Genomic DNA, 15,514 nt, shown 5'->3' on the forward strand with positions numbered 1-15,514 from the left:
ATGGTGAAATGATGATGATGATGGTGGTGGTGATGATAATAATGATGTTAAAATGATGATGATGACAACGTTGGTGGTAATGACGATGATGAAGATGACAAATATATTAATGATATAATGTGTTTATGTGTATGTGGCGTTAGACTTTACGTTTGTGTGTGCGTCTGTGTATGTGCGTGTGTGCGTGCGTGTGCGTGTGTGTGAATGTATTTGTGTTATTTCATAGCTTCAAATAGCTTGGGAGACAATCAAGAAAGTTCTACAGGTTAACTAACAGGGAGTGAGAACAATGACATTTTAACGTAAACTACAAAACTGGAACAACCATTTAATGAGCAATCGGGAGATAAGCTAAACTGTCTTCAGAAAAGAATTAACCAAACAAACTAGATATGACAGTGGCCTCTTGGCGATGCATTTTGTATTAAAGAATTCCTTGGGACATCAACTCACACACACACACACACACACCCACACACCCACACACACACACACATCACGCACGCACATACACGTAGAAACTCACACCAACACACACACCTACACACATATAGATACACATTTTCACATTATCATCATCATTATCATCATCACTACCATCATCTTTATCATCATCATCATCATCACAATCGTCATCATCACCACTGCCACCATCTAGACTGACCACTGACCATAACAGGAAATACATAATCCGATCAATAAACATGAAAGGACACACGCATATTAAATAACATTTGCCGCAGCCGCTTAAAATTATGATAATAATAATAATTAATATTATTATTATTATTATTATGATTATTATTAAAATATAAATAGTTCTTTTTCCACTTTTGAATCAGCATACGATTATTTAGTCATTTACCTGGCAAAAAAAAAAAAAAAATCTATCTTGATCCCATCGCGTCCGTGCTTTCATATTTCATCCTTCTTTAAACAATCGCAAAATCTGAAGGCCGTCTAGTTAGTTTGTCGTCACAAGTTCAAACCAAATCCCAAACTTGAGGCTAAATCGCCGTTGTCTTGGATGTCGAATTCAATTAAAATTTGTTTCACAATCTCAAACCACAATCCTGACGTAGATACGGCAAAGTTACTTTGGGTTGATTGACACGGCAAAGTTACTTTGGGTTGATTGATACGGCAAAGTTACTTTGGGTTGGTTTTACAAGACCAAGCTACATAAAAAATGAGTTTTGTATCTGGTGTTATTTTAATTTAAACTGGTTTTACTCGTTATAGGGTGTAATCTTACGTCGGGTAAACCATGCTTATCTAGAAGTGAAACATTTTTTCAAAATTTCGCTGATGAAATTTCTTGGGATAAAATCGGTTAGTTACTAAAGTAAGTCATCTAATAAACACATACAATCATTGTATACATGGAAACACGTATACAATGAAACGCCCAATCATCGAAAGAACGCAAAGACACGCACAAAAAAAACATACAGACTTTGCATACATACAAATGTACAAACACTGCATACAAACACTGCATACATACAGACAAACATACAAACGAACCTACAAAAAACATACAGACTTTGCATACATACAATTGTACAAACACTGCATACATACAGACAAACATACAAACGAACCTACAAAAAACATACAGACTTTGCATACATACAATTGTACAAACACTACATACATACAGACAAACATACAAACGAACCTACAAAAAAACATACAGACTTTGCATACATACAAATGTACAAACACTGCATACATACAAACAAACAAACATACAAACAAACAAACAAACATACAAACCACTGCACAAACAAACTGCCTGCTTGCATACAACATTGAAACATACAACATATCGTTATATGCCTCATTAGGTCAGATCATAAGAATCTGCAGGGTTGATGATGTTGATGGTGGTTATGATGACGATGACGATGATGACGATGATGATGATAAAAATGATGATAATGATCATTTGATCATTATTATTATTTGATTTATTAAATTATTTATTTTATGTTATAATAGTCATAATCCGTTCGTCAACTTCATCATCATCAATATATATTTTCCATACTCATACATCGTCATCGTTGTAGTCATCACCATCATATTCTTCTTCCTCTTCGTTATTATTATCATCATCGTCATCATCGTCATCATCATCATCATCTCCTTCTATTTTTTTTCCATCATCATCATCTTTTATTTCTTCTTCATCATCATCATCACTATCTTATTCTTTTTCCTCTTCGTTAATGTTATCATCATCATCATCACCATCATCATCACCAGCATTATCATCATCACCATCATCATCATCATCATCGTCATCGTCTGAGCAAGAATATCAAAGTGACGGAATGTTATAATCATAACGCAATTAGTTACGCATTATGTCTGCGTGTGTTTCCTACGTGCTTGTGATGATGGCGGTGCTGATGATGATAAAGATGATGATGGTGGTACCGATTGTGATAATGATGATAGGGATGTTGGTGGTGATGGTGATGATGGTGAGGATTATTATTATTAAACGTAGAGTTTACATATGGCGCACATTCAAGTTCTCATGAACGCTAATGATGATAGTGATAATGCTGTTGTTCTAGATGATGATGATGGTGATGATGATGATGGTGGTGGTGATGATGATCGTGAGAGTGATGGACTAACTGATGGTGACGTTTAACAACGCACATGACAATAATAATAATTCCGTCACGTTTAATGAAGAGGTGAAAATGATCACGATAAGTAAGCACACACACACACACACACACACACACACACACACACACACACACGCACGTAAACACACACATACATGTTTATAACAATAGAATGTTTATGAAAAGCCGAGCAATAAAATCTGATTTCTTGATTACCGTATTAAACCTTCAATGTGAATGAATAAAATTTATTGTGCTTGGCTCATGGGCTAGTCCTTTGTGGGCAGAGAATTCTGTTTACTACAAAACAGCGTTTAATTTATTTATTAGTTAAAGGCAATAAATTACGATGCTTATATATGATAATATCATACTTACATTAACATCATCGTCATCATCATTATCGATATTATCATCATCTTCTTCTCCTTCTTCTTTTTCTTCTTCTTCATCATCATCTTCTTCTTCTTCTTCCTCTTCTCCTTCTTTTTCTTCCTCTTCTCCTTCTTCTTCTCCTTCTTTTTCTTCCTCTTCTCCTTCTTCTTTTTCTTCTTCCTCTTCTCCTTCTTCTTCATCTTCTTTTTCTTTTTCCTCTTCTCCTTCTTCTTCATCTTCTTTTTCTTCTTCTTCTTCTTCTTCTTCATCATCATTATCACCATGATCATATTGTTATTATTATTCTTTTTTTCTTCTTCTTCTTCTTATTATTATTGCTGTTAATCATGTTGCCATTATTATTTCCAGCCAGGCTATCCAACGGTGTTGATGTTTATTAAAACTTTTCAAGACGTTTCATATTTCTGGCTTGTTTTGTTTCGGCTGGTCACCTTGAATCATTATTTTATTATTATTTTTATTATTAATATTACTGTTTTTATTATTAAATGCATTTTAATGGATTTTCTTTTTGTAAAATTTTTTTATTGATTTTATAAATTATTTACATTTTATTTATTTATATTTTATATATTAGTAATAATTTTCGATTGATTTCATTTTCATTTTATCTTTTTGGTCAATAAAAAATTATTATTATTATTATTGTTATTATTATTATTTTATATCTGTTGTGAGTATCGCCAACAACCGCTGACAACAAAGATGATGATGATGATGATGGTGGTGGTGTTGATGATGATAATTATAGCGAAATGGTGACGATGCTGATGCTGATGACGATGATTTTGATGATGATGACGACGACGAAGATGGTGATGACAATAATATTGACATTAAATTAATTTGTAATGTTAATTTTGACTCATTAATCACCTGAACATGTGCCCGCACGAACGCCTTCATTCAAAAGCAAATTATCAGTACATGTGACCTTACTCGCCCCTATCATGCTAAGTACAGCCACACTTCGCACCTAAGTTCGGCGTTTGTATACTTTTCAACAACAAAAACAACGACAACAGTAGCAGCAGTAACAACAACAAAAACAATAACAACAACAACATCAACAACTACATCAACGATAAGAACAACAACAATGATGATGCTGTTTATGATGATGACGATTGTGATGATGTTGCCAAAGCCAGAATCTTATTAAGACATCTTTACAACTATGGAAGTGTTGAAGAATGCTACCCATCCTCAATCAATAGAGCGATTATTAATACCAACATTATTAATTCTATAACCACCATAATCGTCGTCATCATCGTCTTCTTCATCATCCTCATCATCCTCATCATCATCGTAGCTGTCATCAGTGTTAAACAATTGATGATCATTGTATAGTGTAAATTAACATGACAATTGAGTAATTTGTCATCAGGCTAATATTAGTTTCTTCATCTGTTCGTTTATTCCTTCGTTGTTTCATTCTTGGATTTGTTGGTTCATTCATTCATTCGTTGATTTATTACTCATTCATTAATTTATTTCTTTCATTCATTTACTAATTTATTTTTTAATTTATTCACCTACTTGTTCATCAATTCAATTAATCCTTCCTACCTTCATTCACCTTAATAGTTCACAACTCATTCTTGCACTCATTCACTTATTAACCGATAGATTGACTAAATTTTTGGCTCATTCATTCATTCATTCATTCATTCATTCATTCATCCATCTGTCCATACTATTGTTCTTTTATTTTTATTTATTCACTTACAAAGTGTTAATTTGGCGATTTACATAACAAGGTAAATGTTTGTCTCTCTCTCTTTCTCTCTCTCTTTGTATATATATATATATATATATATATTTATTTATATATTTAACCATATGGGTAAAGTTATTTATATTCCTCTATATGCGTGTTTGTCTGCCTGCACAAATTTTCATGTAAAAAGGTTTACATTTTTGAACGCTGGATTGTATGTTTGTCTGTGTAGATAAATGATTTTGCCTGTTTGTAAATGTGTATATAGTAAATACTAAAAGTATACTTAATTTTAGTTTAGGTGAACAAATTTGGATATTGTTTTCCTTTTAATATTGATACAAAATACCGGTAAGAACATTTAGTACGCTATAGAAATAGCTTTCACTAGAACTCCAAAATATGGGTGGGCAGTCCCGAGTTGGAAAATTTTGAATTTACCCCCTTTTACCCCTTATAAACTACTGAGGTGGTTTAAAGCATCTATTCATGTATGAAGAATGTTTTTTAGATACATGCACCTACCCTGGTGAAGACATGTTTGACTTTTTTTTAAAAAATGCCAATCTTGTTGATTGGTGGACGTATATATTAATGACTCATCTATCAGTTAGTGGTATGTGTATTTGTATTTGTTGGATTTTTTTTTAAACAATAACATACAAATTATGCCCCATGACAAAATGCAGAGTACCAAAAAAAATAAAACCAAATGGTTTAAATAAAAGCCCGCACTCTAACACACACCAAAACCACGCATAAAGTAACACACTCACACTCAAACACATTTACACAAACACACATACAAGCCACATCCCACCCATGCACACCCACACATTCAGGCACACACATTTACACAAACACACACGCACATTTACACATATAAAATCATTTACACACATATGTGCACAACACTCACACACAAACACACACACACTTGAATAGTTTCTATGCAAACCACACACAAACACACACACACACACACACACGTGTTAATACTAGCCATTCACTGAACACAATCACGCCCATAAAAATTGATCGTCCAATCAGAGTTAAGATGTAGTGGTATATATTTCTGGAAAATGATTCGATATTTTCAAAACATTTTCACTCGGCGATTGCCATTGCGAAATTATCTTTTCTAATACATTTTAATATAACAATTTCTTGATAGAGCATAAATTTTGTTGCGAATTTAATTTTTTGATATCATATCACGTGTGGAGTCGTCAGAGTAGGAATTCTTTTCATTTTCACTAGATGTCATATTTTTCAAGTGTTTTATTTCAGTTTTTCAAGTCTAAAACTTTTATTTTATTTTTTTTTTAATTAATCTTTTAAAATGGTATATTACAGTTGGGCTATTGCACGAGCGAATCAACATGGACTCGTATAAAAGACAAATTTTTTCCAGAATGTCACCAGTGAACGAGGAAAATGAACAAAATGTCAACCTGACTGGAAAATCTCCACCAAATTTAGTAGAAGAAGAAGTAAAGTTAGAAAAAAAATCTGCAGAAAGTGTAAATGCCAAACAAAAACGAAACTATTTCGACTGCTTGTTTAATGAAACAAATGTTGAGACAGTTGATGATAGCTTCTTCAACATTAATAAGAACAAAACGCAACTACGCACTAAGAGGCAGAGGTTTTTCGACGACATTCCTACCTCACTTACACCTCTCAAAACCGTCAACAACATGGAAAAAATCGCCAAAAACAAAACTAACAACATCAACGATAATGTGTACATCCGTAGCAATCACAACAAAACAAACACCAACGATGACAACAACATATGCAATGACACACCAGCTAAGAAAAAATTTGCAGTAAATTCTTCATTATGGGTTGTCACTCCAATTGGCAACGAAAAAAAAGCGTGCAACAACGTTAACATGGCAAAAGACTGCAACCAGGCAACCAGCAACCACGCAACCAATAGCCAGGCAACCAGCAACCAAGCAACCGACAACTACACAGCCATCAACAACGCAACCAACAACAATGCGAACATCGAATCGCCAAACAAAACAGATGTAACATTGAAAAACATTGAAGGCGTAAACTTGTCTAGCTACAACAACAACAGCAACAACAACAACGTCACAATCGTCAACAAAACAAAAACTAATACTTCATACAAACAAAATGTTGCCAACAGACACGAAAGGATAATCGCGAGTAACATTCATGCTAACACGAATGACAATATAATCAACAAAGACAACATCAAGAATGTTGACAACAACCTCAACAACCACAATTTTAACAACATTATCTGCAACAACATCAACACTAACAACGACAACATCATCAACATCCACAACATCAGTCAGATCAGCAGTAGCGAAGCATACAACACGCACGATCAGCCAACGCTCAACTACGGAGCAGCCAACAGCACCTTCGACTATCCCCTTCATAGCACGGTCGCCATCAACGGTTTCGCAACCGTTCTCGAACAGAGTAGCGAACCAAACTCGAACTTATCGCAACAAAATCAGCAAGATTTTGAAACTAATTTCTCGCCAAATCATCATAGAAATCTTGACAGAAATTGCAAAAATGTCCACAAAAACAATGGTAATTCACTTGAAGTAAAACGACAGCAAGGAATTAACAACGTTTACTTGAGAATTTCAAAAAATGAATTTGATAGCGCTGATGAAAATGAAGATCCAGATGAAAAAAATTTTGAAAGGAACATCGTGGTACACAGGCGAAATCATGCAGTTCTGATGAAGAGGCAAAAAGCTCTGAGGGATTTGAAATCTCTTAAATTAGACATCAACGCTTCAGACCAATGCCTAAAAAAAACTGGAAATTTTTGTGACAAAGTGAACGATGCAAGCAACACAAACAACATTCCACACAAAGCCAACAACAGTAGCAGCAAAAACACTCCAAACAACAACAACATACCATACAACACCACTAACAACAACAACTCAGTCGACAACAAACACGCCCCAGTCTGTTGCATATCAAAGCAACTCTACCTACCCAGAATGTTAAAAGTTGTCGGCAGTTTGAAGAAACGAAGCAAGCAGCACTGCAAACCATCGACCAACAACTTTTCAAACAACGACAATAACGACGTCAAATTATTTAAAAACAACCCCTGCAACAAAAACAACAACATCCAAACAAACGATAAAGCTACAAACACGTCAACGATTTACGAAAGTGAACAAATTCTGGCGTTCAAGACACCAGAACTCCAACAAAATCAACAATCCTTACGTGAAGATGAGCTTCAAAAAAATCATCAAAGACAACCTCAGCTCCAAAAAAGACAACAACATCAACAACAACAACAACATCAACAACAATATGATCATCAACAACAACAACTGCATCAACCACAACAACAACAACAACCACAAAACAGACATCGAAATAGAGACCTTGTGAGAAAAATGAAGCTATTCAACGAAAGTCTCAAAAACAAAAACGGTGCATTGGTACAGCTTGCTGTGTTGTAACAACAACAACAACAATTATATTATTAACAGTTATTATGACGATTAAATTTATACTATTAATAATTATAATGATAATAAAAATTATATTGACGATAACAACGATAGCAATTATGTTTATATATACCTACAAAGATGAATGAAGATGATGAAACTGATAATGTTGATGATAAATGATTCAAATAACAAGATTCGTAATCAATTTTAACACTATCACCGCATGTATTATTGCATAATTTATTAAATTAACTCCTTTGTATGTTGTGACGAGAACTAGGTGGACCTGTTAATATAAGTAGATTTGTGGTTCTTTATGTCTGTCTCTATAGGTACGATGTGTTTGAACATGTGCATGTAAATGTCTTTGTTTGGGTGCACGTTGAAAAGTTTTGTCTCTCTCTCCTCTCTCTCTCTTTCTTTCTTTTTTTTGTTTTTTCTTTCTATTGCTGTTTTCCTTCTCTTTTATCTGTATGCGTTTTCTGTTTTTTTTTACACACACCACACCACACACACACACACCACACACACACACACACCACACACTTTCTATGTGTTTGATTATGTTTGTTGGGCTTGTTTGTGTGTGTGTGTGTGTGTTAAATTGTATGTGTGTGATTTGTACCCGAGTGAGGGTATTTCTATTTATCTTCTCACATTGCTTATAAATTAATGCTTTGTTCATATTAATTTGTATCCGTAAGTGTAAATTTTGAAAGAGAATGAAACTATGTAAGTTTACGTGTGATGCCTAAGTTTAATGGGATGAATTTAATGTATATAACTCAATATATAATAATGTATATAATGGTTGGCTTTCAAATTTGTGTTAAGATGTTTGGTTTAGTATGCTAAACAACATGTATGTTGTTTGCAAATAGTCTTTTGTAGTTTGGTTATAAGGTAAAGATATAAACTTTTAACACACACACACACACACACACACACACGCATGCATAGACACACACACACACACGCATACATACACTGCAAATACACACACTGCAAATACACACACTGCAAACACACACATACTCAGGTACGCATCAAAAAGTACATACAGAGACACATGTTTTAAACGTAGATATTGGCATCATCGTCAATTTACAATATATACTGAATAGCGTTCAGTGAACTGAACATACACTTGAATATTTCTCGATGAGTTTGTGATCTAAGAACGCCTTTAGGCAAATAACAGAATTTAAATTTATTTTTCTTTTCTTCTTGATTAGTTTATCTTCAACTTTCAACTATTTGTTTGTTTTTGGAATTAAATAAAATTTTATAAAACTTACTAATTTAGTGTTTTGTAATAAAAAAAAATAATAAGTTGAGTTTTACGCAAATCATACAGAAACTAATTTTAGAAAAATAACATTACGTTGGTTAAATAACTTCCATTATTGCCAATTCTTTTACTTCCTTATTAGTTAAGACATGTCAAGGTTGAAACATTAAATAGAATCTGACCTATACTTAAAACACGTGGGGTGTGACCTCCTTAAAGAGTTAATTAGTCACCACCTATGAACTGCTCTACGATTTGATGGCCCTTGAATTGAGGAATATCTTATTTGTAAATTAATAGAGTTTAGAAAAATTTTAAATTTTTAATTAATCGTTCTACTTAATAATAATGATTTATATTTTATTTGTTTTATTTGTTTTATTTTATTAAATTAGAAACATTTTATATGTAAAAAAATCTAAAAACAAATACAACAACAACAACAATGACATCAAAAGTAAACTAATTTGGTATGAAACTCATGAAAAATTAAAATAGGAACAGCTGAAAATGGTTAAGAACAACATAAAAAAAATGACGTCATCAAAAAACAACAACCACAACATCACAACAATAAAAACAACAACAACACAAACAACAACAACAACAATAAAGACCCAGCCAGCCAACTTAACACACGTGAATAAAGACAAACAATCGATCAATTATTTAACTTGCATAACATCAAAGCAGAAGATGATGGCTATGGAATATGATTATGACGCGGAGACTGCTGCTGCTGCTACTACTACTACTACTACTACTACTACTACTACTACTACTACTACTACTACTACTACTACTACTACTACTACTACTACTACTACTACTACTACTACTTTTACAACAACAACTACTGCTATTACTACTACTACTTACAACAACTACTACTACTACAACTACTACTATTACTACTTACAACAACTACTACTACTACTTCTATTACTACTACTACAACTACTACCACTGCTTACATAACTCTGTTAGTGTGGCCATGAAGTCATTGCGGCCGCCACAACAACGACGACGATGACGACCAACACCAAAGGATCGCAATCGTCACTAATCCTCTTGAAAAAAAATTCTCGTGACGTCAACACTCGAAAGATCAAAGACAGTAAATAATGACGAAGTAATTGAAAAAAATAAGGACTTAATTTGAGAGAAAAAAAAGTTTATATAATAACATCAATTGTTATAGATGTTGTTTTGAAGATGTTTCTATCAATGTTATTCATGTTGTTGTTAATGTTATTTTAGATATTTTTATTAAATGTTATTCATGCTGTTGTTTATGTTATTGTACATATTTTTATTAAATGTTATTTTAGTTGTTGTTATTGTAGACATTTTTATTAACGTTATTCATGTTGTTGTTTATGTTATTGTAGACATTCTTATTAATGTTATTGATGTTGTAACAATGAAACAGAGTCGAATGCATGGTTCACTGGACCGTAACTCATTCAAAAGTCTTTATGTAATGTATTTAGTTGATTCAATGAACAATGCGTGTATTTGTTGTTTGCTTGTTCAAGTGTACGTAACTAAAATATAATGTTGTGTGTGTGTGTTTTATGTTTGTGTATTTGTGAGTTTCTATGAAAGTGTGTGTGTGTGTGTGTTGTTGAGCATTGTACATCTCTCTCTCCTCTCTCTCTTTTTTCTTTCTTTCTTTCTCTCTCTCTCTCTCTTTCTTTCTCTCTCTCTATCTGTGTGTGTATACATGTGTGTGTGAATGTGTGTGTATGTATGTGTGTGTGTGTGTGTGTTTGTGTGTGTGTGTGTGTGTGTGTGTGTGTGTGTGTGTGTGTGTGTGTGGTGTGTACAGTTACTCAAACATAAGCCTTTAACTTTTTCACCCAACTCGTTTCAAAGCAAATAAACAAGGCCATATCTAAAAACCATTTTACGACAGTGGGTAATGTTTTGCCCCTTTTGACCCCTCTGGTCGACCCTTCATTTCATAGCTCCGCATATAGGTCAATTTAAAGGTCAATCTCTTAAGTGCACTTGCAAAGAGTAGTTGTTGCTATAACTACAGAAGATACTGCAAATAATGTTGATAATTTTCGGTATTGCTACTAGAGAAAAATTGTTTGTCAAGGAAAAATTAGAATTTTTAGTGAGGTTATCTGGCTACTAAGGCATTGAAAATATCAACGCCAATCTCTACTACCGCAATTATAAAATAAAATTAAAAATGCAAAAAGCAATTGTTGTTAAGACGTCTGGTCTCGTTTTAGCAGCGGCTGGGTTTGAATTGCCACACGTGTTACATGTTATTAATAATCTTACTGGAAAATAAAAATCTTCATTATTATTATTCATTATTATTATTATTATTATTATTATTATTATTTATATTTTAAATTTAGTAGTTTAATTTTCATAATTTTAATCTTAAATTCATTAAATAAAGACTATGAACATTGTTCAATAGTTATAAACTCATTCGAAATAACGCCTATTGGTTTTTACAATAATTTTAATTTTCACTGTTTAAAGTTCCATGGGCGCTATCATTTAATGATAAATTGATAAACACTGTTATAAGATTATCGTATGACATTTACTGTGATAGGAACAAGTTATGATGCTAATTAAATATATTTCACCGTTCTGCACTTAACTTCACAATGAGCAAAATTGTCTTAACCTTTAATATTATTTTATACAATTTTTAAAAATTTTATCATTATATATATATATATATATATATTTATCTATATATATATATATATTTTTATCATTGTTTGTTTTTTATGGTGAAAAATAAAAGATGTTCCCATTATTTATTATTATTATTATTATCTTAGAATAATTTGGATCAAAATGTTTATAACAAAATCTAGGCCACTTAACCACTAACTGTTTAACTCAATCTCATTTCATTTTGAAATGTCAAAAAATTTCAAGTTTGAGTGTTTCTCCGTCTGTCCGCAATGTCTGAACATCACTCCATGCTTCCCTAACCGATGTTTTGCTGGCTCTTTAAGTATATATCATCGAGATCTGAACATCGATTGTGTGTGAGAGGTAAACTTTGTTATGTTATGTCTGTCCGTAATGTAATTTTTCTTTTCCCTGAATCACCAGAACCTTACGACTGCGACACGAACATGCCAGCCGGACTATTTTGGCAGAATTATATATTTCCAAGTTGAAGATATAAGAAAATAGATCAAATGCACTCAGTGTGGTTCTTGCCACTTTCGTCAGAGCGACTCTAATCTCTATTTTGATGCAGAGCTAGCTACGTGTATTGATTAGATCGATTTCAGTGTTGAAATCATTAAAACTTCATTGAGTTTTTGTCCAAATTATTAACTTATTTGACTAAATATTTGTCAAAATGTTACTTTTTGAACAATTCTTTCGAAATATTAATGAACGACACCGTTTCAGATTTGTCACTATAACTTTAAAATTTCTGATTTGGTGCTAGTCTTTCAATCAAATTTTTCCTACAGAAAACGTTTTTGTTTTTTATCCAAAGATATAACACATAAAATATTTTATTTAAACAGAAATTTAAAAAAAATCGAATTAATGTCTAATAGTAAAAAGACACTGTACATTGAACGTATATAAACAGCACACTCACACATACATAGCCCTTTATAACAGAACAATTACATCGGAAGGCCATCGAAATCAATTTTATTTCAAAGTGGTGAATGACACGTGCGCTTATGACCTGACCCAGATATTCTAAGCGACCCGGTTTGTTTAACACGTACCCTAATGCTGTCGCAAACACGTGACCTAGACGTGACCTAGACGTGACCTAAATGTGATAAGCACGTGGTTGACTTCCGTTTTGTAAGAATTTGCAGAAGAGTTTTGTTTCCTTTGACACTCTTTTCCTACGTACCGATGATTGATTGTTGTTGTTGTTTATGTTGTTGTTTATGTTGTTGTTGTAGTTGTTGTTGATTTTGTAGTTGTTGATAGTGTTAATGTTTTCGTTTTTTAATGTTAATTTTGTTGTTCTTGTTGTTAATGATGTCACAACTGACGTTGTTGTTGTTGCAGTTGATGTTGTCGTTTATGTTAGCACACTCGTTTTTGATGTTATTGTAGGTGATGTCGAAGATTTAATTGAGGTTTTTGATAATCCTGGTATTGATGTTTCACGAAAGTTGTCAGTATTTCTGTTTTGTTGAGGACGTTGTTGATCCAACTGTTTAGTTGAATAAACTTGTTTCTGCTGTTTATGATGGCAAAATTAACGTTTTTTATGAAATGCTTGAATTGTACTGGATCAGGCAGTTTTGGTTCAACTTGCTTGATTTAATGTTTTCATGTTGTTGGTGGTTTTACCGTTAAGAAATTTTTAGTTGTTGTCGTGACTGCTGTTGTTGATGAAATTTTCGCTTTAGTCTAAACTTCTGTTGTTGTTGCTGAAATTAAGTTTGGTCGTTTTATCACCATCAATTTTTCCAATATAGAGGTTTCGGTTATCCATTATAGGCTTAAAGTTGTCACAATTCTCTTTACTGAAATTTGACAATGACTCACTTGTTTTTGATCGGTTATAATTCCAGCAGCAGTTTTGACGTTTCTAAGCTAGAAGTTAATTAGCTAATATTTTCTGTTTGAGAGTTGTCGTAGTTGTTGCTAGCAAACGTTGTTGCGTTCGGGACCAGGTCTCCCACTGACGCTGACGTATTTACTGTTCTCTACACCCATCAGATCAGTTCCATGAATGTTCTCAAGTGACGATTGATACGAAAACTACCGATTGTTTAAGTCTAAGTTGATGTCGTGCGTTTTGTTGCTGATGGAGATTTTTATCATTCAAACTGTTTGAGACATCAATCAGAGCACGTCTGGCGTGCTAGCGAAACGAGGATGATCATGATAAGGACTGACGAAAAGTATGTCGATGAAAAAGTCGAATTTTCTCATCCGGGTGACTCTGACCTGATTCTCTGGTTACTGATTGGTTGGTGACATCTCCAGTTTGCACCACGTACTTCGTGATGTTGAAGAGACGAGAAGTTCTATATGGAGTCATCAAGCCGGACAGATCAATTGGTTTGCTTGAATGGGAATTCTTAAACGATACGCTTTCATTGGCATTTGTGGAAACATTGAAAAATCATTTTTATTTAAATCCGAAAATGAAAAAATTAAAAACAACATTATTTATTTTCAATAAAATATTGTATGATTTGAAAAATGAATTAAATACTATATTATTAAAGCACGCATCAAATAAACGTTTGTGAAAATAATTTTTGTATAACATTTTTCAAACTAAACCACAATACACGGAATATTTTTTGTGTTATAATGTTTAATTCAAAAACTCTATCAAATCATCCATTCCTCTTTCACTCTATCTTTTACTCATTCAATTTTGTAATTACTCATTCTTTCAATCATTTGTCATTCAAACACAAACTAATTTTCAGAAATACAGACCCCACACAACGCAGAGCAGCCACATGTTACATCAAATTGCACAAACTTTTGCACAAATGTTCATACAAAGTTGCACACACACACATAAACACACACACATAAACACACACACGCACAAACACACACTCATACACACACACACACGCACAAACACACACGCACACACATGTACATGCAGACGTTTACACACACACACAACCATATGTTCACGCACGCACATTCGCACAATTACACAAACACACACACATCCACACAGACATATATCTACACACGCACACACGTACATACCTCAACTCATATTGACCAATGTGAACAATCATATATCAATATCAGTAAATGAATACACATGGTCAAACACACATTTTTCGTTCTTCATTTTATCTTCACTCATTTTTTTTCTATCTCTCTCTCTCTCTCCTTCTCTCTCTTTATATTTCTCTTTTTCTCTCTTTTCTCTCTTCACATTTCTGTTTAACTGTATTAGATTTACACGTATATATCCTCTCACATATACAAACAACCACATATAAGTCTTCACAGA

The 15,514-nt window shown here is 33.1% G+C and overlaps 3 protein-coding genes across 3 annotated transcripts; 1 reads left to right on the forward strand and 2 right to left on the reverse strand.

Moving 5' to 3' along the window:
• Positions 1-2,917: 2,917 nt before the first annotated feature.
• Positions 2,918-3,313, reverse strand: HELRODRAFT_177734 (hypothetical protein; the record flags this gene model as incomplete). The annotated part of the gene is made up of 2 exons (XM_009025891.1): positions 2,918-2,948; positions 3,027-3,313. 2 exons carry the CDS (start codon positions 3,311-3,313, stop codon positions 2,918-2,920), a joined length of 318 nt encoding a protein of 105 aa, XP_009024139.1.
• Positions 3,314-6,149: 2,836 nt separating this feature from the next.
• On the forward strand, positions 6,150-8,255 carry HELRODRAFT_177735 (hypothetical protein; the record flags this gene model as incomplete). The annotated part of the gene is made up of 1 exon (XM_009025892.1): positions 6,150-8,255. The coding sequence occupies one exon, from the start codon at positions 6,150-6,152 to the stop codon at positions 8,253-8,255; it is 2,106 nt and encodes a 701-aa protein (XP_009024140.1).
• A 4,339-nt stretch (positions 8,256-12,594) lies between these two features.
• Positions 12,595-14,563, reverse strand: HELRODRAFT_177736 (hypothetical protein; the record flags this gene model as incomplete). Its single annotated transcript, XM_009025893.1, has 4 exons — positions 12,595-12,792; positions 13,241-13,330; positions 13,418-13,557; positions 14,470-14,563. 4 exons carry the CDS (start codon positions 14,561-14,563, stop codon positions 12,595-12,597), a joined length of 522 nt encoding a protein of 173 aa, XP_009024141.1.
• Positions 14,564-15,514: the final 951 nt, after the last annotated feature.

This window comes from Helobdella robusta (genome assembly GCF_000326865.2).
Source record: "Helobdella robusta unplaced genomic scaffold HELROscaffold_44, whole genome shotgun sequence".
Classification (NCBI taxonomy): domain Eukaryota; kingdom Metazoa; phylum Annelida; class Clitellata; order Rhynchobdellida; family Glossiphoniidae; genus Helobdella; species Helobdella robusta.